Here is a 23,817-nt window from a genome sequence, read left to right as displayed (position 1 = left end):
TGAGAAGGCGTGAACGGATCAAGGGTAGAAGCAGGAACAACATGAGTAGCTCAGATCAGCAGAAAGTATACATGACACCTTTATCCTATTCTACTTCTTTCGTATTCTAGGGTGGGTGCTGAGGGGGCACGCGATAGGTATCTGCATAACGGTACACGCGTCAGGTAGGTTGACTGCTTCTCGGCTCTGACTTGTAGTACGCGACTGCTCTGTCGTGAGAAACCACGGCGCGTTTCTACAGCTACGAGGACCTCTCCGTGTGCAGACGCCGTCACTTGTAGCTGTCTCGAGGCACAGTACTTTCTACATGTACAGCGACGTTACTGAGATATAGTGTTTCATCAACTCCTGCGCAGTCTTGTTGATGCGGAATATGACTGTGCCTTTCTACAGCTCATCATTACTCAGAGTCAAGCACACAAGAAGAGATGAGGCGAGCGAGAATCCTCCAGGAAGGCCTTTGCAGACTTGTTCATTTAGTTATCCGAGACCGGGAATTGCGTGAGAGAAGATCATGGGCTGTGCGTCCAAGATGGATTTAATTGCAACAAATCAAAAAGTGGCTGGAGGGGAAGATTGATGATTCTGTCATGGTTCATGGGTGGAGAAGCACAACGTTATGTCGTGCAGGAGAGGAAACAGCCAAGGGGTGCAGCGCGTGAGTCGTTCAAGGTTGGAATTGATGATGGCAGATGGCAAAGCAGTAGACCCCCACGTTTCAAGGCGTGAAAGTTGGACGTTGGCGCACGAGAATTTGCGTGGAGGATGGTGGATGATACTTCGGCGGCTCGCGCTAAAACAGTCGGCCCCTGATGTTGAGGCCAGTCTCGAGCGGTTTAGCGAGCGACACACAAAGCCACGGATCCTCGGGACAGAGTGGACTCGACGGAAACTAACCAAGTTGCCGGCATGGCGACATTGTCGAGGAGATTGGGGTGTTACCTGATTTTCGGGCTCAATCTGACTGAGCACTTGTAAGCAGTTGTAGGCTGCAGGTTGCATGCTGAGTGTCGTTGACCTTGAGCACGAGCAGAGGGTCAGCAGCAACAGACTCCCCCCTGATCCATTCATCTTCAGCAGATAGCGTACCGGCTCTGACGTCGATTGCGGCGTCGACGCAGCACTTTTCCCTTTTCCCATCCACAAGGGGGAACCGTTCAACTTGGCGCTCAACTTGTCAACACGCTCAATCGCGTCAGAGAGCTTCACACGACAGACTTCGCTGCCCGCCGCCCGTTGCGCATTCCAACTCTCAAAGTCTACTCCCTGGCACCTGCACCCTGCACCTCTGCACGTCAAGGAAGCCGTTGGCCGGTCCATCGATAAGGAGCGTACAGGGGGGGCGCGTGTCTGGCTTTTCAAAGTCTACATAATCATCATGTCGTCCGCCGCGCCTGCGCCTGCGCCTACGCAACCCACTCCTCTGTACTCATACGACGCTGAGAACGACGCCGACCGATACGAAAGCGACGAAGCCTTGGAAAAGCGCTTCCAAGACAGCATCGGATACACACTAGCCACCGAAGGAGGTGCCAATTCAGACATGGGTGCCGCTGGGACGCTACAGATCTGGCCTAAACTGCACATGGAGCCATACCAGAACATGCCCGACCTGGACAAAGCCCGCTTCAACCGCCTGCCGAGCGACCACACCGATCCTTTCCTCACACAGCCTGCCAGACGACGACCGACTCTACACGCTGCTGCCAGCCAGCCAGACTTGTATTCCTCGTCTCGCAAGAACGACATCAGGACTGACGCTGCTCAACCTCCGCCAATTCCGCAAGCCCACCAACGCAGCCACAGGGTCGACTTTTCAAGGCTTTTCTCAAGACACAAATCAAAGAACAAGGAAAAGGAAAAGGACAAGACTCCAAGGCCTGTACAGACACAGGTTCCCACTCGCGCACCTGCACATGTAGTACCCTCATCTGCTCTGCCTCTACCTCCGCCACCGCCGCCGCCCGTCTCGACCCGCTCTCGCCAGGACAGTGATCTCTCGTCTGTTCGACCTGCTTCGGCCGGTACTGCCAGTCATCGCACTCAGGCCACTGCCTTTGAACGTAACGCAACCGAAAATGCCAAAATCAACGTGCGCAGGCCGCCAAAGGGTATCAAGCATTGGTTCGAAGGTCTGGACTCGTCCGACGATGACTTGCCTGAAGTCGTGACTCCTGCCGAAACCATCCACCAATCTGCCTTCAACCCGGCGCTTGGTCCTGGAAGATCGAGGGCTGCCCCTACCTCGCGTGTCACTCCAAATTGCGAAGGATCATCTTCCGACTATTTCCACTACCAGAGCTCCACGCACCAGGCATATTCGCAGAATCAGAATCTACAGGAACGCAGTATGCTGAACCTTTCATCCGATGAAGAGGACGACCGTTCGGAACCTCCGTCACCACCTCGATGGGTAGATCACTCGGCCAATGGAAACGAACACGCATCCGACTCGTTGAACTGGAGCAAAACGGCTGCCACCAGGCAATCAACATTCAGCATGCAAACAACCATGACCTCTGGATCTATCCCGATTATCAACGCCGACAACCTGGAGATGGCTTACCGAACCCCTCTACCTCCACTTCCTGCTCAGTATCAACAATACTCGGACGTCAGTGCTGTGCCGGCTCCTCTACGCAAACAGAAGTCTTATCATTTCTCATCTCCTGGACGTACGCGAGCGACAAGCACTGCATCAACTATGCAAAGTGGCAACAGTGCCTCCACCACTGGACAATCCCATGTTATGGCTGTCACTCAAGAGGAGATGGCTCTTTTGGAAATGATGCGCCGCAAGAGAGCCGAGATGCAGACTTCCTCCAGCCATCCTGCACGAAGACACGACTCATCCAGTCAACCCTCTCAATACGATCGCAAGAACTCTGTCATCAGAAGCACCGCTTCGTCGACCTTTTCACGAGGCAGTGCCATGAGCGTTGGAATGATGCTTGATGCTCCTGAAGGCGCCGCTTTCCCTGCCCCTCCTAGCAACAGGATTGTTCACGAAACACAAGATATGAACTATTTCACCCTTGACGATAAACGCTACCACAGGTCATCAGACATGTCGACACCACATTCATGCATATTAGCCGAACTAGAAGCTCCAACCGAGCAATTGCAAGCTCTCTGCTTCCAGCAACCTACCAAGTCTGCAAACTCGAGTCAAAACAAGCTCGTCCCGTTTGAGAACACTGCGGACCCTTACCGTCTGGCTCCGGATCTTGAGCTCTCTTCCCTCGACCTTTTGCCGCTTCCTGCACGCACTTATTCTCCATCTTTGACCGGTACTTGCAGTTCTGCCATGACTCCCGAGTTCAGCACTCACGGTACGACTAGCTTCAACGTTGCTGGTAGCGATAGCGAGACCAGCAGCGAGGCCGACAGATATCGTAACAGTGTCAAGACTATTGACAGCGCTGACTTGGATGTTCTCACCGCATGGGGACGTCTGGGCGGTCAGTAGATTGTCTTTTATCTCTTTTTTATTTCTCTTTTGTACATATGTTCACCTCGAACCTATTTGTTTATTCTTCTCACGAGATCATGATCAAAATCTGGATATTTTGGGGTCAGTCTTAATGCAGACACGGAATTTGGCGTATACATTTTTCTATTACCATTTATCTTACTACACTACTCGATATGGATGGGCATGTTTCCACGACGTATCTATTATCTCATGAAACGGAGCTATTATTTTCTCTTCCCCGTCATCGCAATCAGAAGTTTTGCTTTTTTTCTTGTTTCCATCGTGACTTCCCAGGATTTGTGAGTGCTTGCATCGTCACGTCCTGCGTTTGTGTGGACTGTGCGTTGGAGACCATGACGAGCGGCAGAGGGAGATCGCGATCAAGGTCTCGACGAGATGCCTGCTCGGGACAAGCTCTCGACTCGAGATCTATTGGAATTCCTTGGATTGCTAGTTTCCTGAAACACATGGATCGGGATCGTGTGCCCGCGACATCCGCTGGATCACCCGTAGATGAGATGGAAATGCTTGGTTGTAAGTAATTTTCTATGCTTCAATGTTTCACACACCCGAGACGCTCATCGATGGTCACCTCTTCAAATGTCACAAGCAAACAAGAGTTGTATATCTCTTTCTCTCGCATCATGGTTGTGAGATTGTCAATCGGCCGAGTGGAGTGTCTGGCTCTCTCCACAGCCAAGTCGGAGTTGTCAGCGGTACCACCCTGGTCTCATTACACGACTGATATCGGAAGCGACGACAAGTCCTATGTCCCAGTTTGGCCTCTCACTGGCACCTTTGATCAACTGACAACCTTGTAGATGCTCAGATCAATGAATGCTGGCACTCTGGACTTGCTTTTGGCGACATCTTGTGTACTTGTCCAAAGATTTCAGTTTGCACGTGCAAACCACTCGGTGCCACGCCGGTCTTCTCTGACGAATGCAACGTGTCTGGTCTTGACTCTTCCGAGGCTTCTAGGGCCGCTGAAACCTATGTCCAGACACTCCGACTTAGTTCTCCAGCGAGATGAAGCCTCAACACCACCTCTCTACCCTCCCAGACCTCGCTATCGTCCTCTTTCTCCTCTCCGTCCTCTCTACAAAAGATTGTTATTGACTCTTACTCAACCACAACTCAACAAACAGGTCGGTTAGCTCAGTTGGTTAGAGCGTGGTGCTAATATCATCCGATGTCCTCCGATATCATGCGATACGTGGCACGCCAAGGTCGCGGGTTCGACCCCCGTACTGACCAGTACACTCTTCTTTTGCTGCCTACACGTCTGTTAGACGTTGCGGTGAGTCAGAAGGATCATTTTTGGTTGAGAAAAGGCAAAAATTTGGAGGCTGGACATAGTGGCTTGGCGGGTGTTGAAGCCTAAAGATTGCATCTGTGCTTTTAGCTTTTTTGAGTTCTGTGCGGTCTGACTCGTGTACTGCGAGGGTGGAGGATGGTAGTGAGTTGTACTCTGGATGGAGAAATGCTTCTTGGATACTTGTGATCGGTTTTGCAAGACGAGCTGCTTATACGAAATGCATGGGCCTTTGACGGTTGGCTTTTTGAGCACCTTCGTGCATCCACACATTAGTTGTAACAGATCATACATAGTCCAAGGAAGCACACAAAACATCTTGATACGATGCAATGACAGGGACATGGAAGAAAGACGGGGATGGTCCATGACAAATGATAACAGCACACGGTGGGACGAGAAGTAGAGGTTTAGAGAAGAAAAAAAGAGCCCTTGTTGAAGGTCGGCTCTGCATTATACAATTCGTCACAGTTCGTATCTATTATAAATATCATGTTGAAAGCATGCAAAAAGCCAAAATTGCCTTTACTCGTCGATCGTCTTTCTCGAGCGACCTCTCCAGTGCAACCAGATGGTAGGGATAACACTGACACCGATCATTAATGCGGTACCAACGCCTGCGCTAGCCTTAAGTCCGATACCCTCAAACATCTGGGGGAACCAGAAGGGTCCGATGAAACCCCAGATCTGGCGGACAAAGGTGATGAAGACACCGATACTGGCGGCTTCTTCTTGGTGGCAGTCGACCGCGTAGGTGATGAGGACAGTGGTGACGATCTGGTTGCCAACGGCAGCAATGGCGGCACCGATGAGGGGAGTGACGTTCCACTTGTTGATGTCCTCAGTCTGAATGAGGAAGACGATGTAACCGACAATGCCGAGGATGAAACCAGAGTAGCTGAGCCAGAGACGGTATTCGGGCAGAGGACGGTGCCCAGCAGGCATCTTGCGAGCTCCGCGCTTCATCCATGAATCGGAAAGGACACCTCCAAGCTGTTCACCGATCACGGCACCGATGACAATGCTGGCGAACTGATAGCCAATCTGCTGAGCGTTGAACTCGAACTTTTCCTGGAACAACTGAGGAATCTCAACAGTGACCAGGATGGAAGTAAGCAAGAAGACCATGGCGTAAGCGGCGGCAGGAATCATGACTGTGGCATGGCGTCCCATAGTCAAAGGTTGAATGAAATCCCAGGCCCTGATGGGTGTAGGGTCGATGCGCCTGAAGCTCCAGTACTCTTGCTTGAGATCAGAACCACGGTGCTCAACACCTTGGCGCAGGTATCTGGTCTCAGGACCGAAGAAGATGTACAAGATGAACTGCACACCGTTGATGATGGCGAGAATGTAGTAGATCCAGCGGTAGCCGACGTTATTTGCGACGAAACCCATGGTGAAACCAGCCAGTGGAACACCGACCGTAACCATCAACGTCCAGATGCCCATGTACTTTCCACGCTCTTTCTTGAAGAAGGTCTCACTAACAACACCGCTGCCAATGGCTCCAGCAGGACTGATGAAGAAGGCGACCAAAGCTCTGCACGCAGCCATACTAGCATAACTATGACTGTATGCGCATCCAATGTTGCAAACGAGACTGCAGATGGTAGAGATCAACCAGATTGGACGACGTCCATATCTCACGGAAAGCGGTCTCCAGAACAGAGGAGCTCCACCCAGGATCGCGATTTGCAACGATGTAAGGTATGAAGCCCTCTGGATGCTGCATCCCAGGTCCTCATGGATGTTGAAGTACGCAGGAATGATGGCGGCAGCGGTGAACGTGCTCATCATAGCATGGAACGCGACTAATAACAGATTGACAGTTTTCTGTTACAGGTTAGACATGATGTGTGTTTCTATATAGGATGAGTCATCTCACCTTCCAAGTCTTCCAATTCAGCGGATCCGCATCGCCAAAGCCAGGCATAGGATCCAGCTCCAATGTTCCATGTCGCTTGAGAAGATACTCGCGATGTTCAGGAGAGAGGTTGGCTGCATCGCCATTGATATGAGTCGACCATGGTGCTAGTCCTCCGGTCTCGACCTTCTCGATGGCATTGGCATCCGTTTCCGAAGGCTCACGAAGCTCGCCCTTGTGATCGGGGTTGTACTGCATCATGACAATGTCGCAACCAGGCAGAGATGCAATGTGTGTAGAAGTAGAATGAAGGTGTTGGGGACGGCCCTATTTATCCCTTGGGGAGCAACTCGAAACGGTTGGCCTCAATATGAAAATTTTGTGGAGAGAATGAATCGATTCTCTCCGCCTTCTCCACAAGCGTGGCCCCCGCGGGTGGTAGTCAGCTTGTACCAGCGAGATGATGTACCCACTTAGTGCACCAACACGGTTGGCGGTGGGTCTTCCTGATACCAGTGCTTTAACAGATCGTCCGGGGTACTGCCGTATGTATGTTTGACAGATAAGAGGTTATTCAACTGTCGGACATCAAACAACTGCTAAGCTTGACGTGTGTTTATGCCTATTTAACCAAAGTTGAGTTGTATCAAGAAAGTGGCGTTTGATGCAAAGTCTGTCGTAATCAAGCCTACCAAGCAATGCCGCCATGGCGGCTCAAATTCTGTCCGAGTAGGGGGGCTGATTCCGAGTCTGGGCAAGTCTTGCGGCGGCTTCCATGCCTGTTCCAGCACCATGTTTAGGGCAAATGTTTGTCGGCGTCGGCCGCCAAAAATCCGACACCCGAGATTGGCCGTATGCTGCCAGTTCGCGACGAGATTACCATCTAGATGCTGGGGACTGGTATCAAACCCCACTGCCCCCATACCCCACGGGTTTGTTTAGAAGTAGTGACTTCTGTCTGTTGAAATCGATCACCTCCATGTGGGCTCCTCAACCGACAAATACGCGCCTGATTTTGGCTCTCTGCAGTTTCGCAACGCGTTGACTCCGTGCGGATTGCTCGGATGTCCATATCTAGGTCATCAAAAGGACTGCCGATTAACAACAGTTGCCGTCATTCCGGTTACTCAGTACCGATATCGAAGACCAAGCCGAGAATCCGTGAAGGAGATGTAGCAGGTGCAAGGTGCGATGGACGGCAGATGCATTCAAGTCGAAATGCCGATTTTTCCTGCCGAATGACCTCGCAAGTCTTAGTATTGTGCTTTGCCATGATGATGCATCTACATCATCCGGAACTGTCGAATTATCCGTTATTGGCTTGTGTTACAGTAACACATACATTTTCTGCCTGGGAGATGGCACCAGTACGGAATGGACGAAGCACCAGCAATCAATCCGATGACGAACGAGTGCGAAAGATGAGTTACAGGACAAGTTGTCAAGTCAAAAGCGGAAGACTTCCGAGAGAGCTTGCTACGAAACAGTGGGGAAGGCATGTCTCAGAGTCTGGGGCCCCATGGCCAAACATCGAACGTCAGAACGGTAGTTGACCTTTGCGCCCTGTCAATTCATGAGAACCCTCGAAACCCGAGGATAAGGAGTAGAGATCCCCGACTAACCGAGAGCTTTTGCAACTGCCGTCCAAAGGCCAAGTTGGAAGTCGTTTTTGTTCGCAAGTAACCAATGCGACACCACGGCAGTTGTGAATCGCCCCATTGCCGAAGTTGCACATTGCTGGTCACTTGGTAGAGTACTGGCGTAAACATGCGTAGAACATATAAACAGCCTGCTGCAGCTGATGGGTCAAAAGGCATCCTTTGTGTATCACTCATTCATACCCTCTAATCTCCATTCTCTTCAACCGGGTCTATTCATACCATACCACTTAACATCGGCATCACAACTTCCGAACATCGTGAAGTTTAACACATCATGATCATCGGCGAGTTACTGCCGCTCCTGATGGCTTATTGGCCCATCGTACTTGCAGCATCAGCAGCCGCATATCTCCTTAACAACAAATTCTATAAGGGCCTGAACAAATACCCAGGCGTCCCGATAGCAGCCTACACAAACTGGTGGCGCTTCTTCGAAGTATGGGGACAGAAGACAGAGTACACACATGTCGCTCTTCACAAGCAACATGGTGATATTGTCAGACTTGGTCCTAATGTACTATCATTTGCCGACCCCAAGGCCATCAAGATCATCTATGGTCTGAACAAGGGTATGACCAAGTCAGACTTCTATCCTGTCCAGCAAGCAGTTTCGAAGGGCAAGCGTCTACAATCGCTCTTCTCTACCACCTTCGAGGACTATCATGCCAAGTACAGAAGATGCGTCAACGGCGCTTTCGCCATGTCTTCGCTCGTTGAGTACGAGCCTCTGGTAGACAGCACAACAGACGTCTACATCGAGCGTACAAAGGAGCTTTACTGCGGAGAGAAGGGCCAGAGATGTGACTTCACTCGCTGGTTGCAATTTTACGCCTTCGATGTCATTGGCGAGTTGACCTGGAGTAAGCGTCTGGGATACATTGAGAAAGACCAGGATGTTGATGGTATCATCGAGTTCTTGAACAAGTTCCTCTCATACGCTGCACCTGTAAGCATGTCCTGGCTATGTCATTAAATCGTCACCACTGACAATGTTTCACAGATTGGCCAAATGCCTTTCCTCGATCTTCTCCTTGAGAAGAACCCTCTCAAGCTTCAACTCGAGAAATGGGGCATCAACAAGAAGGTCTTCCCTGTCACAAAATTCGCACTTGACCGCTCAGGCGAACGCAAGGACGAGATGCAGAAGGTCCGCGAGACTGGAATTGTCGAGAAGCGTCCTGGCCGTGGTATCGATCTTCTCACCAAGTTCAACCAAGCTCAACACGATCACCCTGAATTCATGACTGATGCCCAAGTACTGGCAGCATCAACAAGTATGGTCTTTGCTGGAAGCGAGACTACTGCTATCAGCTTGAGCAGTATATTCTATCACCTCGTCAGACACCCCAAGGTCTATGAAAAGCTTATGCAAGAGCTTGACGATGCAGCAGAGACTGGTGCTATCCAGCAAAGAGAGAACAACAAAGTATCCTGGGCGGAGAGTCAGAAGCTACCTTACCTCGATGCTGTCATTCAAGAGTCTTTCCGCATGCACCCTGCTGCTGGTTTGATCCTTGAACGCATCACACCCGCCCAAGGCATTGAGATTTGCGGCGAACACATCCCTGGCGGTGTGATCGTTGGCTGCAACTCATGGGTCCTCCACCGTCGTCCCGAAGTCTTCGGCGCCGACGTCGAGACTTTCAGACCAGAGCGTTGGATCGATGCCGACCCATTGAAGTTGAAGGAAATGAAGGCTACCATGTTCCAGTTTGGCGCTGGCGCCAGAACATGCATTGGCAAGAACATCAGCTTGTTGGAGATTTACAAGCTGGTACCGACTTTCCTGAGAACCTTTGAAATCGAGATGGCTTGTGACGACTGGAAGACGAGAAACGCATGGTTTGTCAGACAGAGCGAGTTTTACACGAACTTCAAGTTGAGAAGTGTGCCTCGCGAGGTTCCTGTATAGATCATATCGACCTGTGATAAATACCAGAACTATTTCCACATCAGCATTCATTTATCGCAAACATATCATAGATCTATAAGTGTCAGTTCCGTAAGACCTCGGGCAATACGACATGCGTAAACAAAGCCACTCGACCAACCGTTAGAACCTTGATGGCAACCCCGCTCTCCCGTCTCCCTAGAAATACTTAAGCATACCAACCCCACAGTCTCATGGATATGCGCAAATCGATTTCCCTCCCGACCATGCCAGACATTACGCTATACTTTCTGCAAGCCTCGCGTTCCATCCGTACAGCATGGCAACTCGAAGAACTAGGCCTGGACTACAAACTCGAATTCTCGGAGCGTGAAAGCAACAAAGCTCCTCAACATTTCAAAGACAGCGCCGGCGATGCATTGGGAAAGTTTCCTCTGCTGAAAGACGGAGACTTACTTGTAGGAGAGAGTGGTGCTATTGCTGAGTATGCAAGAGATTTCCCCCTGTGCGGGACGACTTACTGACAAACTGTCAAGATATCTTTGCGAACAATACGATACCTCGAGTAAACTCCTTCCCAAAGACGCCGCCACACGCGTACAATGCCTCCGCTGGGTTCACGCAGCAGAAGCCACGTACGCGCTCCACGGACTGGCGATCCTTTACACACGCTGGTTCGGCGCCGACAACAAAGCCGCAGCGGATAAAATCGAAGAAGGCATGTCAGTAAACGTATGCAAGGACATGGACTTCCTGGAGAACGAGCTGGGCAAGAGTCAGGGAAAGTTCTTGGTTGGCGACGATGTTACGGTGGCTGACTGTATGATGCTGTTCTCGGCGCAGTTTATTCTGGCCAGGCAGTTGGGGACCAAGGGGAAGAAGTGGGAGAAAGTCGACAAGTGGATCGCAGACTGCGAGGAAACAGAGAGCTACAAGCGCGCAGTTGAGAAGACAGGACACAAGCTATAGCGCGAAACCGCTGTCCCATAGATAGAGCATCGTTATGTCGAGCCAGACATCAAGAAATCATTGGACTGGAAAATGACGCGACGGGCAAAAGATCACAAATGATGTCAAGATGCACGTTTCGAAAGGGTCTCGAAAGCTCCCCCCACTCACGCCAAGACCAAATGAGACCACGAGATTGCGAGCCCCTCATGTGATCACTTGGCCTTCTTTCTTCTGTTCCATCACACAAACCTACTCTACACAATCCTTTCATACCAACACATATACCGCAAACATGGCCGCCCAAACCGCAGAGTTCAAGAAGGCTGTCGAGGACAGCCGTAAGCTCAAGGCCAAGCCTTCGGATGATGAGCTCCTCCAGGTACGGGCTACGGCAGCAGCAGCAGCAGCAGCAGCAGCAGCAGCACCAGCAAGATGAAAGTGAAGCACGACTGACACGTGTGTGCAACAGCTCTATGGCCTGTTCAAGCAGGGTACCCAGGACCCTCCTATCGAGTCCTCAGACAAGCCCGGCATGTTCGACCTCAAGGTAACGCCCCACCACCTTCGACCCACAGACATAGCTTCTGTTGTGCCTTTGTCAAGTTTAGCACGTTCGCTGACACATCTACCACCTATAGGGCAAGGCCAAGAGAAACGCATGGCAGAAGCTTGTCGACGAGAAGGTCTCCCCCGAGGACGCCCAGAAGAAGTACGTCGCTCTCGTCGAGTCGCTCAAGACCAAGCACGGTTACACTGGTTAAACAATGACTGTTCGATACCCCTTCATGAACAAAGAGAAGCAATATCATATCATAATCTGCATAACACGAGACCTTTTGTTTCGCTCGTTTCGCTCGTTTCTTCCGTGTTTCTGTTCCTTGACCACAACAGTCATGCCGTTTCGAGCACATTCGTCGAGCTACAGAGCCATCTTTCGTTCAAAGCGGACGTCGTCCAACCAGTCACCACATCAAGCTCTAGGATTGTACGTCTCCCACACAATGCCCTTCCAGTCAGGCTCAGCATGCGACCTTTCTGCGCACCACGGCTCCTCGTCTTTGCTGTAGGGGGTAAGCGGCAGATCATACGGCATCCTCACCCCAACAACTCTGTCGACTCCTTCCGCAACGTCTGCCTCTGCTTCGTCCCTCTTAAAGACTGGCACCATGGCAGCCTTTTCTCCTCCAGGGGCGAGCCACTGTGGGCAGACAATGACGCCAATTTCGAAACTCTTGATATTGACATCTCCTTGCTTGTTTGCCATCTCTCCCCATGCCTGTTTTGACAGGTTTGCTGACGTCACGAGTGTCCAGTCGATGTTTTTGCAGCTGTCGTCGGAAAACCTGATGAATGTCTTGATGTGAGGTGCAGCACGGCGGCGACCTGCTTGACGAACGTCGTCCAAATTGCCGTCCAAGTCGCCCGCCCACTTGCATAGAAGGGGCTTCATGTACTTTAACTGCTGTTTTTGCATCTGCGAGTCTAACTTCATGTGGATCGAGTTCCCGGATTGGTAACCGTCCAATGAGCGCCTGATCTCATCGGCTGTTGGGAAAATGACCCGAATTGTTGGCTTCTTGTTCCTTGCCTGCTGTCCAGTAGTGGTTGTTCCTAGCACGTCGAAGAAGCCTTCTAACCACTTCTCAGGTGCAGTGCCCACAGATGAGATCTGGACGTTGATCTGCGCTTTACGGTCTGATGAAGTTGTCGAAACTGTTTTAAGGACTCGTTCCAGACCAGGCCAGCCCCAAAGACTTTGGCTAGTTGCGATGGTGTTAGTGCCGACCTGCTGCTTACCTGGAACACTCGCAACAAGGGCAGCCTTGACAGGAGAGAAGTCGTATTTCTTGAGCTGGTTGATCAGAGGACGTGTGTTATCTCTGTACTTGTCCTTGTAAGCCTCCAGGTAGTTAAGCAACTCCTGCTTGAACCGAGCGCCAGAGCCTACAGGGGCATCCAAAGCCTCATCGCCTGTAGTAGACATTGGTAATAGCGGCGACCGCCAAACAGCTTGACTCAAATTCGTCCAGTCCTGAGAGATCATGTTGGCTGTATGAATGACAACTTGTGCAGTATCATCATGTCTGATCAAGACCATCATCTTGGAGTGATGCGTTCCGTAAGCAGGTATCCACGTATGCAACGTCTGAACATTCGGATACTTTTTAGCTGCAGCCTCGAGATTGATGCGAGACAGACTGTTCTTGTCGTGGAAGCCATGAATGATTTTCGTAACCACTGTATCTCTCACATCTTCATCGAGATGGCTCATGACAAAGTCAATGTCAATCAAAAAGTTGAACTGCCAATTCTCTTTGATCATGGGATCGCCGAGTATATCCGAAAGTGTGACCGTGTCGACATTTGCAGAAGCTGGAAGGTCGCGGATTTCGGTGAGTTGGAAGGGCGAAGGTTGAGCGATGATTTGGGGTTCTGAGTGTTGCTTCTCTTTGCCATTGCTGCGCTTGAGTGGGGGAGGGCTGATGGTTTCGATGGTTTCAATGGTTGATGGAGCAAGGTCGGCAGGCCAATCCCAACTGAGGTTGTCTTTTGGTGGTGACTCTGTACTTGCTGTTGACTCGCTCAGACGCGCTCTTTTGTTTGGGCGCTCACTGTCAGAAAAGTGGGCCATGGTGGTGTGTTTGGTTTGTGATTAGGTGTTTTGGCTTTCGGTTGCAGTAAAGCTTTGGGTTGCTGGAGTTAGCGACCCTGACGCTTCGCTACTGCCTGGCTTGACGACGTCCACACTCTCTTTCCTCATGATCGGTTCGCACCTTGATTCTTGAATCACATGAGTATACGAACTGATGACTTACCATATATGATCTGGTGTAGATTCCAGATACAGGGATAGCAATGTGTGGTGTTTCTGAAATACACAGCAGCATTCACGAAGATGCAAGATGGTTGATTCTCTCACCAAGCGACTGCATCAACTGCAAAACAGATTGTGCATTTTCATAGTCGATTGCATCGGATACTTACGAGTGAGAGTCGAGGACCACGTTCATGAAGACCAAGTTCATGAGAGCCAGATTGATGGCTCCATCTCGAACGCTGTCTTCTCAACAGAACACTGCTGTCGAAAGGCACAATCATTTTTAAAATAGTAGGCACGCCCAGGAGAGTCGCTAGATGGGCTCTCCGAAAGGCACATCAACCGGTCACAAACTCTTCATATTGGTATCTCTGGGTAGGTAGAAGTCTTCAGTTTTATTATCTGTGCATAGCTACCGTGACTTTTGTTGTCTATCGTCGTTTCCAGATGCCTGTACCATTCATGCTGCAACTCAAAAAGGGGGAATCAACGCCTCATAAAACCATATCGCTCCCAACATCATCAATGCATACTAAATGCAATACCTGATCTACTGGGAAGAGCCTCCAGAGATAGTGAGGACCTGTCCGTTGACCCAGCTGCCGTCGCCGCTGGCAAGGAAAGCCACGACGCGAGCGACGTCTTCGGGAACCGCACATCTTCCGAGAGGGCAGTGCTCGGCCATGAGGTTCTCAATCTTCTCAGCAGGCCATTCGGGGGTTCCACCAGGAATATAATGCCCATTCGGGTGTCAGCGAGTGCAAAAAGAAAGAGTTTGAGATCATGTCGAAGAAAGATTTGAAACTTACCAGGCGTTAGAGGTGAACATGTCAGACTTGATACCACCGGGAGCGACACCGTTGACGGTGATACCACGCTTACCAAAGTCGGTAGCGAATGCCTTGATCATACCAATAACAGCCATCTTGGAGGCGTTGTAAAGGGCGTGGTCGCGGACACCAAGAAGACCAGCAGCGATAGATGACATGAGGATGAGACGACCGTTATCCTCGAGGTGCTTCCAGGCAGCCTGTCCAACGAAGAACTGGGCACGAGCGTTCAGGTTAAAGACGTGGTCGTACTTCTCCTCAGTGATCTCCTCAGTCTTGTCCCAGCTCTCGGTACCACTGTTGGACATGACGATATCAATCTTGCCAAAGTGCTTCTTGGTCTCCTGGAAAAGACGTTCGATCTCGCTGACCTTGCTGACATCAGCCTGGATGGCAATGGCTTTTGCACCGCTGCCAGTGGCCTCAATTTCTCTGACGACCTCATCGGCGGAGGATTTGCTGCTCTGGTAGTTGACAACGACGCTGGCACCACGTCTTCCGAGTTCGATGGCACAGCCACGACCGATACCACGGCCAGCACCAGTGATCAGAGCAACCTTTCCGTGGAGGGAAGCGGTGGGAACAGTAACAACTCCTTGAGACATGTTTTCGATGTGTTTGCTTGGGTTGAGAGGCGATATAAGACTTGCAGCTGAGAGTTGGTGCAACGGTGTTGGAGCAAGTGGTGAGAGTGGATGTGATGAGATAGTTATGGAAACAACCAGACCGTGGACTTACCATGTGTTAAGTACTAGTTCACCTACGTTGAGCTCTAGTACTACAGCTACTCGTAACAATCCTTCTACTCAGAGACCCGACACAACGAGGGCCGAAGTGTTGAAGTCGAGGTGGGGAGCCGAACTGTTCGAGAGACCGAACACAGCGTCCTGAAGCCCCAAAGCGGAGCGGACCAGGGAGGCACCCCCAAGCACAGCGGACGTGAGACACGTCTTTCCACAAAAGTCCGACAATTGAAGGTGAGCATTGATCTTTCGGGACCGCCAGAATAGAAGCCGTCGGAGAATTATGATGCACGACGACGATCTTGTCCGTTCGGTTCACAGGGGCCGGGTAGATTTGGTGAGGCGGCTCTCTTGTCTGGTGCGGGGCTGTTCGTGAAAGCTTTCGGCAGCCATCGAGCTTGCAACAGACTCGCCTTTTGCAGTAGCCTCACTCGGATATCATTGTTCAAGATGTGATGACGATCGAAGGATTAAAGATAATGGCAGACAGATTCCATTCTGAGTGTTCTCTTGAAACATCATAATCCGCCTGCCTTCTACCATTATGAACACCATGAAGGTGCAGCCTCGCTTCTACTAGTCCTTTCCATCACATGCACTTTCCTGGACTCCGAGCAATGGCTGCCATCCTAAACATCTTCCCAGTATGCATCAACAACGAAGAGAAACCAGCCAAAGAAGCAAGAAGAAGAGAGGCAAAGAAAGGAAAGCAAAAACAGAACAAAAAAGGTAGAATCGCTGCCGATAGGCGTGCAATTATACATGGGAATATTAAGTGCTCATTTCGTCGTGGCATCGTAGTGAACCGCCTTCCAAAACAACTCGCCTATCCGTCGAGCAGGTCTCGAGATCGAGAAGCAAACAAGGTGGATATAACTGAAGCAAGTGGAGAGCGCGCTCGAGTCGCTGTGCCAAATTGGATGAATTCGGTAAGCTTTGGAGCAAAGAAAAAGGGACCAGTAAACACCAGGGTGATTAAGTCGGGGCGGCCTTGAGGGTATCGTTTCGAACGCCAGTGTTAACCCAGGAACGCCAAAGGATGAAAAGTGGTTGTTTGCAGAGACTTGGTGTGCATTTATCACCAGCCTTTGTAGCCTGTAGAGCCGGCATGCTTGTACACAGGAAGCTTGAAGCCCTTCTTCATCTCGGTCTGGACGAAGAGAGAAGCACGCTTGAAGCGACGATCCTGGTACTTGTGGAAGACGGCATTGTGATGACTGTCGGGAGCCTCGCAACACTCGACCATGATTGCCAGGAGCTGACGAATCTGTGCGTAGGTGTAGTTAGAGTAGTAGACATGCGCCTGTGTCCAGTCACCTTTGCGCAACATGAGGCGGGCCAAACAGTGGGCTCCTGCAGCCAGGAAGCTGGGAGTGCAGCCGACGAATCGCTCGTCCATGATGGTAATTTCCAGAAAGTACTTTGCCAAGGTTCTGGTCTCGAGATCATAGTCGTCTGCCTTGCTGATGCGGCGTAGGAAGCTCATGGGACCTGGCCAACCAAGCTCGAATGAGAGCATGCTGAGCATGTAACGCTCGGCCTTGAGGATTTCCTCCTGATTGTAACCGCCGTCGACCATGTAGACAACCTCTTGGACCGAAGGACAGTTGACTTCCTCGTACTTTGCAGCAAGGAAGATGGCAGTGGCACCGACGAGCTGCAGTTTTCCGAGCGAGATGACCTTGCAGGAAAGGAAGCGATCGATGTAGTTGACTGCCAGAAAGAGAGTCTCGGGCAGGAGGGTGAAGCGTGTGTGAACCTGGATCAACCAGTCCATCAGGACGGCGCGCATGGACCATTGGCATTCGTTCTGGTAATCCATGTAGTGTGCATTCGGGCGCATACGTTCCTGCTCTGTGTTAGCAATCCGACATCCGGCAAGCAGTTTTTCGGCGAACTTACCTCGAGAGTGCGCATGTACTCAAAGATCTCGTCGCCATACTCGGCTACCATCGAGGTATCCCATTGATCGTCCTCGATGTCCTCGGCTGTACGATTGCTCTCGACGAATTCCCTGGCCTCCTCGATCTCCCTCAGCGTCTTGGCAGAGTGCTTGGGACATAGCACGACCGTTGCACCGCCAGTTGTGTTGTCCGTAGCACCGGCTCTTGTTACAGTCTGGCTGCCTTCGTAAATTTCTTCTTCATCTTCCTCATCGTACTCGTCGTCGTTGACAGTGATCAATGACTGACTCAGCACGACAACCTTCTCCTCGGCGTCTGGTACGAATTGCTCCAGCGCCTCAGTATCCACAATGATCTCGGCCGAGTGAGCCAGGGCTTGTGATAGTTGGACTTGTCCAACAGCGATGTCCTTCTCGATACCGACGACAGCAGTGACTTGTTGTTGCGCTTCGGCTTCGTCACTGGCGACTTCAATAGATGGGTCTGATTCTCCGGCTGTGGTCGTACTGGGTGTGGGCAGTGCGGACTCTCTGAGAACAGGGGCGCTTTTCTTTCCTTGGACTTTGCGGATGGTGGGAAGAGCAATGGTAGGTCCAGTGGTTGCGGCATTGATGTTCTTGACGGCGAGAGGCTTTTGAATAGGGTTCGAGGCGACCGCAGGCTCCAGGTAAATGGCAGCTGCCTTGGGATTGTCATGTGCCTTGACAACATCATCTGTCACAGAGGCAGTCCTGGTGGTGTTGCTCACATCGGCGAAGACAGCACGCTTGGCACCAGGGCGTACTGCACCGGTCTGCATCAAGGTTGGAAGAGTGGTTGACGACTTGTTGCGCTGGTGTGTGCCCTTGACTGGAACAGGATGCGACGGAAGAGCGTTCTCGTCATGAATACGCAGAGAGCGCAGAGGTCTCTGGGGCTATTTATGGTCAGCATGGGTGTCGCAAAAGCTCGTGAATGCAGGCGCAAGAAGTTTTTGCATTCGTGTGATGGTCAACAGCATGTGGATACACGTGTGGATTGGTGGTGTTGGTCGTGTTGGAAATATGCAAGGGCGAAAGCAGCATATTCGTTGCAGCAAAATAAACAAAGTCGGGCAAGGATGTTCCTCAAGAAGGATGCACGGAGAAGGTGAGGAGACGAGCATAAAACCGAATATTGGACTTACTTTTGCGTCCATGATGGGCAAGTTGGGACAGGGCGGAAGCAATGTGCGGTGTAGAGACAGATCAGAAGCGCGTCGCCGGCGAATCTTCAAAGTCTGCGAGACGGCCGTGGGGGTCGAGACGCGTGTGGACGAGGAGACAGCTGGAGACAAAAGAAGACGACAATTCAACGCAGGCTCATGGCGGAGTAAGAAGGTAGTCGATGGTCGAGGGAGATTCTAACATAAGATTGCTACAGAACCGAATGTCAAAACATCTAAAACGGTTCCATCAACAAACAGAAGAGCTGCATAACAGGTTCGCCAAGCCGCTAGTGTCAACTCTATCCCTGCCCAATGTAAACAAGGCGGCCTCTTCCACGTCGTCCATAAACCCTACAAGACGGCAATCTTCCCCTTGGATCTCCACAAACGATCGAATTTCCGATTGAATTGTATTCTATCGGTTCTTGTCATTTGCTTGAATACTTGTGCTATATATTGGACCATCCTTGCCGACCATCCCGCTCGAATGTCGCGTCCCTCCTTTTGAGCTTTTTTGAACGCGACTCTTCACCATAGCACGTGACCGTGGAAATAGGCACCTATCGATTTGGCTCTTTGCACCTCAAATCATCTTGGTGGCCTAATGGTCCACGGAAGACTGGCAAATACCCATACATTGGCATGTCGTCTTCCAGACTTGTCGCTGTGCACCGAAGTCTGTGAACATCATCATGTCAGGGCCAGACAGAGTTTCAGACTCGCCGTTCCTAAAAGGACCGCAACCATACAAGACTGACCTCCCACAATGTAATGGTTACGTGTAGCGCTCGCAGGCGGGTATGGAACAGGAGAAAGCGCCTTTCATCTGTCTATCCAAACAGCGCCAGAACGTTCGCGCGCACTGCGACTCGTGGTGACGAATTTCTTGACAGCTTGCGACCTCGGCACAACTGCGCCGGCGCATCTGAAACAGAGATCGCAAGCAAGCCCGATCCCACTGGTAAACCTCACAACCTCCTTTCGAACTCGACCTTCGTTCAACAAGATCTCGACGACTTGCACGCTTGGAAGCCATGGTCAACCCCAGCCTCAACGTGACAAGGATGTCTCTTTCGTAAGTCACGCCTCTACCGTGGGCAGATCAGCCTCGTCATTCCGACGGCAATTGTCGGCATGATAAAGCCGTGGTGAATGACCTGCGCACCCTGCACCCAAAAACAGCGCACAGGACATGACCAGCCAGGCGCAATGTTGTTCTCGTCACTCGTTTCTGTTTTATGCGCACACGCTAGGGGGGTTTCATACTCATGTGTCCCAGGCGGTCTGCCTGGACACCCTTATAGGCAATCTAATACCGGCCCATGCTGAAGGTGAGGTGCTAGCTTCATCGTATCGCAACTTGGACCAAGCATTGTTTCTGCAAGCATTCCATATGGCTTGGCGGATGTGTCGCATACGAAGAGAATCGAGCAAGTCGGTGTTCGCGATGGAGTGGAATGATTGCACAGATAAGCGCCTGAGGGTCGCATTGCGAAGAAGCGATGGACGGTGCATTATCAAGGACTCGGGAGGGGAGCAGCGCGAGCGGATCTGCAGCGCTATGCTTGTGCCATGCGCATCTATATGAAAAGGGCCTTGGGGTCATTGGACCGGTGTACGAATGCATTGCGCATACAGAGTTTGGGGGATACTGGTATGCGCTTGTGTTGCACAGGTTGAGTGACCTTGTTGGACACAAGCACCAGGTTCGACAAGAGATGGCCGACAGACATGACATAACAAGGCGTTTTGGCCATCCGAGAGTCAGACACCGCCTCTTATATGGCACAAGCGGGACTAGACGTGGGCAAGTGCAACGCCTCATTGGCTTCCACAAGCCGCCCACAGAACATGGCCTTGAACCAACCTATAGACAGGCAGGATTGTGCATGCCATGTAGTCGATCGAGGTACGCTGAGCAGGTGCAGACGAGACTACAAAGATATGACTTCCTCAACGAAGCAATGTCGATAGTGCGCTGACGGTGGAAGTGCAGCAGTCATCGGGCTGTAGGGAATGATAGAGGGCCAGGGCAGCGAAATGGACATTTTCTTGGATAATTCAAGTTGGAATAGCAAAGAGGAAGCAATGCGACCACAACCATGTCAATTGTAAAAGGGAAACTGGTCGTGTTCCGCATGATGAATTGGGCGTGATGTGGTTAGTGGCCGAAGTCTCCGCCTGGGCTGAGGGACAACCCAGTAGTTAGCTTTCCTTCTGCACACTCCAAGACCACTTCCCCCACTTACAACCTTCTTCTTCTGCCCAAGACGTTGCCTCTGGCCATCTCATCTCATCCTTTCCTTCTCATCCCGCTTCTTGTTGCGCTCTTGTCTCTCGAGTCATCCGCCGTTGCTCGTTGCAACCCCGACTCTTCACCACCGCCCACGGCCCACCACCCGTTGGCTGAGCGCTCGAGCGAGGATACAGCCCAAACCTGTCTTGTCTCCAAGATAAGCATAGCAAATCGACTGTGTCCCTTGACCTGCGCTTGAATAGCAGCGACAGCAGTTGCTTGCTGAAAGCGCTCGAATCGGTTCGTTGACTCTCTAGGGCGGCTCCCCAGCGCCCGCCCAGTCCCAACCGCCATCAATGTCTTCGCATCACTGTTATCTGCTGTCTGATGCACCCCCGCTTCCATTCCATCCATCATGAAAGCCACTCTAGACATCAAGCGCTGACCAGACTGCGATTCCAGCTACTCGACGACATCCCGCTCCCATTGCGCCGACGACAACGTCACCACCACCAACCTCTGATTCCTCGTCGTATACCTCTCCCAGCACCAGCAAGAGCTTCTTCTACAACCAGATAGCCCCCAGAAAGCACCAGAAGCATCAATCATGGATGTTGGTGACCTCTTGGCGAGAGAAGCACCTCGGGCTAGCGGCGCCAGCGAGGGCAGGCCATCGAGCCGTCAGCACTCGACTCGGCACTCGTTACCGTCGCAGACGATGCAGTATCAGGACCGCATGTATGACGGTGCAGCTGATGCCCCCACAAGCACATACACCGAGCCTCCTCGCCCCTCGAGGGCCAAGCAGCAGAAGCATGTCACTTTTGAACTTCTTCTGCCCGAGGGCCAGGACCGCGAGCACCGCGCTCGTCTACCCATGCGAGTCATGATCTCTCCCCACGACACTACGGACTCTATCATCACCACAGTGCGCAATTTCTACGGCTTGTACGAAGGTCCTGGTGTCAGCTTCCAGGACAAGGAAGGACGCATCCTCATTGCAACCTTTGAGAATTTTGAGCACAACATGGTCGTCTACGTTCGTATGACTGCGCCTGACCCAGCTGTTGCAGCTGCTGCCAGCCAGGCGCGATCGGCCACGACTTCGCCTCGCAAGCCAAAGCTGGCTGCTCCTATTGACATGCGCCCGCCATCGCGCAACTCTCGACCGACTTCGCGCGCTGCTGGTGGCCGAAGTCTGTCCCCTCAGTCCAACCGTAGCCATCGCAGCACATCGAAGCCACAATCTCGCAGTGGCTTCCGTCCCAAGGAGAAGGAGAGCTTGTACGACGACATGTATGCCGGAGATACTGATTACGACAGCGATGGTGCCCATAGTCGTCGCTCCAAGATTGAGCCGCATGCCAGTGCCGAGATCAGCGTCGAGAACATCGTCGAGGGTGGTAGAAGGAAGCGGGCTAAGTTTGACAGCTCGGTATGCGCTAGGGCAATGCCTTGGTCCCATGTTTTGGTCTAACCTTGTCCCAGGAACTTCCTCTTTTCGTCCCTCCGCAGGTGCCGGCCGCCAACTCAATATCGTCTGTCTCCCCTCAAAGACGGCCTGCTCCTAACGGCGACATTGTTGCCTCTCCATTCTCTTGGCCCAATGGGCGCAACATCACCTACCAGCAGCCTCTCCCATCGCCCCAGAGCTACAATGGCGGCTACTACAGCACTCCGTACAACACAACCTTCCGTGGCCGCGCTGTACCTACCTTCGGGCCTCGCTCATCGGTTGGCGGTGGAGCCATCTTGCCTACGCCAGAGCCCACCAATGCAAGCGTCATTTCTGACGAGGATGTCGCCTTGCAGCTCATGCGCCTTGGCGATGCGTCAAACTTCTCCTCCCACGGTCGCACCTCGACATCCACTATGGACGATGGCCTAAGTGGCAAGGCAGACGCTGCTTCCTCGGTTGATGAGGACAGTGACCTTGTCGACGAAGAAGCTACGAGGCTTCGGCAGCCCACATCGCATGCCGCCGGACCACGTAGGAAGAAGCAGCGTGTGCTTGACGAAACCCTTCAAAGCACCGACAGCATACACTCTAGTGCCGACGACTACTCCGAAGCAGATAGTGATGTTCCCGAATACGATGAGAATGGCGTCCATATCGCTCGTGCCATGTCGAAGGCAAAGGGCATGCCTAATGGCAAGCCCCGTGGCAGCGTCTCTTCTATCAACGGCTCTGTCAAGTCTGCTAAGAGCCGTGTACCTAGTGGTCAGGTCAAGTCCAAGCCGAAGTCGAACACAAGCTCGACTTCGACAAAGGTTCCCATCTCGCCAGCCTCTCTACCGTCGCAGTCCCGTAAGACGTCGGCTGCTTCGACCATCAACTTCCAACATCAACTCGGCATTGACGAAGAAGACTTGTCCACTAAGCCTCGTTGCCAGAGATGCCGCAAGAGCAAGAAGGGCTGTGATCGCCAAAGACCATGTGGCCGCTGCAAGGACGCCGGCATTGGCATCGAAGGCTGTGTCAGCGAAGACGAGGGCAACGGTCGCAAAGGCCGCTACGGTCGTCACATGGGTGTTCCTGTCAAGAAGTCTGACCTTGGCTACGACGAGTATGACTCTATCCCACTAACTGCTGCTGGCGGTGCTGGCGAGTTCCTTGCCCCTGCCCTTCCTGACAAGAACAAGAAGAGAAAGCGCTGAATCACCTGGTCGACTGACCTATCTCGTATGTTTTTGTTGTTTTTCTTATTGTCGCATAACTCTTCATGGGCATTTTGGAGTACATGTGGGCCGGGGGAGTTTTGTTTTTCATCATCCATCCGCAAGATCTCTTGGGCAAGCGAGCGTTCCTTTTGACATGTTTTTCTGAGCTGGTCGTCTCTCATTTTGCTTTACTAGTCTACATGCTACAGCACGCATACGCATACACTCATCAAATGCTACTTACTTTACATCCGATAAATTTCACCCTTACTGTGACCAGCG

At 51.7% G+C, this 23,817-nt stretch overlaps 10 protein-coding genes across 10 annotated transcripts; 6 read left to right on the top strand and 4 right to left on the bottom strand.

Annotated features, from left to right (window-relative positions):
• Positions 1-1,189: 1,189 nt before the first annotated feature.
• On the top strand, positions 1,190-3,597 carry AUEXF2481DRAFT_683203 (uncharacterized protein). The gene has a single exon (XM_013488888.1). The coding sequence runs from the start codon at positions 1,379-1,381 to the stop codon at positions 3,467-3,469; it is 2,091 nt and encodes a 696-aa protein (XP_013344342.1). The 5' UTR covers positions 1,190-1,378; the 3' UTR covers positions 3,470-3,597.
• Positions 3,598-4,120: 523 nt separating this feature from the next.
• Positions 4,121-4,791, top strand: AUEXF2481DRAFT_683201 (uncharacterized protein). Its single transcript, XM_013488887.1, has one exon. The coding sequence runs from the start codon at positions 4,297-4,299 to the stop codon at positions 4,630-4,632; it is 336 nt and encodes a 111-aa protein (XP_013344341.1). The 5' UTR covers positions 4,121-4,296; the 3' UTR covers positions 4,633-4,791.
• Positions 4,792-5,202: 411 nt separating this feature from the next.
• Positions 5,203-7,011, bottom strand: AUEXF2481DRAFT_79507 (uncharacterized protein). Its single transcript, XM_013488836.1, has 2 exons — positions 6,676-7,011; positions 5,203-6,623 (listed from the first exon to the last, which is right to left on the bottom strand). The coding sequence occupies exons 1-2, from the start codon at positions 6,913-6,915 to the stop codon at positions 5,316-5,318; spliced, it is 1,548 nt and encodes a 515-aa protein (XP_013344290.1). The 5' UTR covers positions 6,916-7,011; the 3' UTR covers positions 5,203-5,315.
• A 1,205-nt stretch (positions 7,012-8,216) lies between these two features.
• On the top strand, positions 8,217-10,227 carry AUEXF2481DRAFT_706495 (uncharacterized protein; the record flags this gene model as incomplete). Its single annotated transcript, XM_013488886.1, has 2 exons — positions 8,217-9,261; positions 9,355-10,227. The coding sequence occupies exons 1-2, from the start codon at positions 8,590-8,592 to the stop codon at positions 10,225-10,227; spliced, it is 1,545 nt and encodes a 514-aa protein (XP_013344340.1). The 5' UTR covers positions 8,217-8,589.
• Positions 10,228-10,438: 211 nt separating this feature from the next.
• On the top strand, positions 10,439-11,427 carry AUEXF2481DRAFT_39548 (uncharacterized protein). Its single transcript, XM_013488749.1, has 2 exons — positions 10,439-10,690; positions 10,743-11,427. Exons 1-2 carry the CDS (start codon positions 10,473-10,475, stop codon positions 11,173-11,175), a joined length of 651 nt encoding a protein of 216 aa, XP_013344203.1. The 5' UTR covers positions 10,439-10,472; the 3' UTR covers positions 11,176-11,427.
• Positions 11,428-11,449: 22 nt separating this feature from the next.
• AUEXF2481DRAFT_4656 (uncharacterized protein) lies at positions 11,450-11,918 on the top strand (the record flags this gene model as incomplete). The annotated part of the gene is made up of 3 exons (XM_013488608.1): positions 11,450-11,536; positions 11,627-11,704; positions 11,796-11,918. 3 exons carry the CDS (start codon positions 11,450-11,452, stop codon positions 11,916-11,918), a joined length of 288 nt encoding a protein of 95 aa, XP_013344062.1.
• A 26-nt stretch (positions 11,919-11,944) lies between these two features.
• On the bottom strand, positions 11,945-13,924 carry AUEXF2481DRAFT_682989 (uncharacterized protein). Its single transcript, XM_013488885.1, has one exon. The coding sequence runs from the start codon at positions 13,787-13,789 to the stop codon at positions 12,128-12,130; it is 1,662 nt and encodes a 553-aa protein (XP_013344339.1). The 5' UTR covers positions 13,790-13,924; the 3' UTR covers positions 11,945-12,127.
• Positions 13,925-14,354: 430 nt separating this feature from the next.
• AUEXF2481DRAFT_107809 (uncharacterized protein) lies at positions 14,355-15,825 on the bottom strand. Its single transcript, XM_013488884.1, has 2 exons — positions 14,785-15,825; positions 14,355-14,715 (listed from the first exon to the last, which is right to left on the bottom strand). The coding sequence occupies exons 1-2, from the start codon at positions 15,408-15,410 to the stop codon at positions 14,526-14,528; spliced, it is 816 nt and encodes a 271-aa protein (XP_013344338.1). The 5' UTR covers positions 15,411-15,825; the 3' UTR covers positions 14,355-14,525.
• Positions 15,826-16,626: 801 nt separating this feature from the next.
• Positions 16,627-17,534, bottom strand: AUEXF2481DRAFT_65148 (uncharacterized protein; the record flags this gene model as incomplete). Its single annotated transcript, XM_013488813.1, has 2 exons — positions 16,627-17,397; positions 17,451-17,534. Coding segments are annotated over 2 exons (855 nt in total), but the record flags the coding sequence as incomplete, so codon positions are not given.
• Positions 17,535-21,481: 3,947 nt separating this feature from the next.
• Positions 21,482-23,532, top strand: AUEXF2481DRAFT_29116 (uncharacterized protein; the record flags this gene model as incomplete). The annotated part of the gene is made up of 2 exons (XM_013488688.1): positions 21,482-22,309; positions 22,363-23,532. 2 exons carry the CDS (start codon positions 21,482-21,484, stop codon positions 23,530-23,532), a joined length of 1,998 nt encoding a protein of 665 aa, XP_013344142.1.
• Positions 23,533-23,817: the final 285 nt, after the last annotated feature.

Source organism: Aureobasidium subglaciale (assembly GCF_000721755.1).
Source record: "Aureobasidium subglaciale EXF-2481 unplaced genomic scaffold scaffold_9, whole genome shotgun sequence".
NCBI classification, from domain to species: Eukaryota; Fungi; Ascomycota; class Dothideomycetes; order Dothideales; family Saccotheciaceae; genus Aureobasidium; species Aureobasidium subglaciale.
This window is presented reverse-complemented; position numbering and strand designations above follow the sequence as displayed.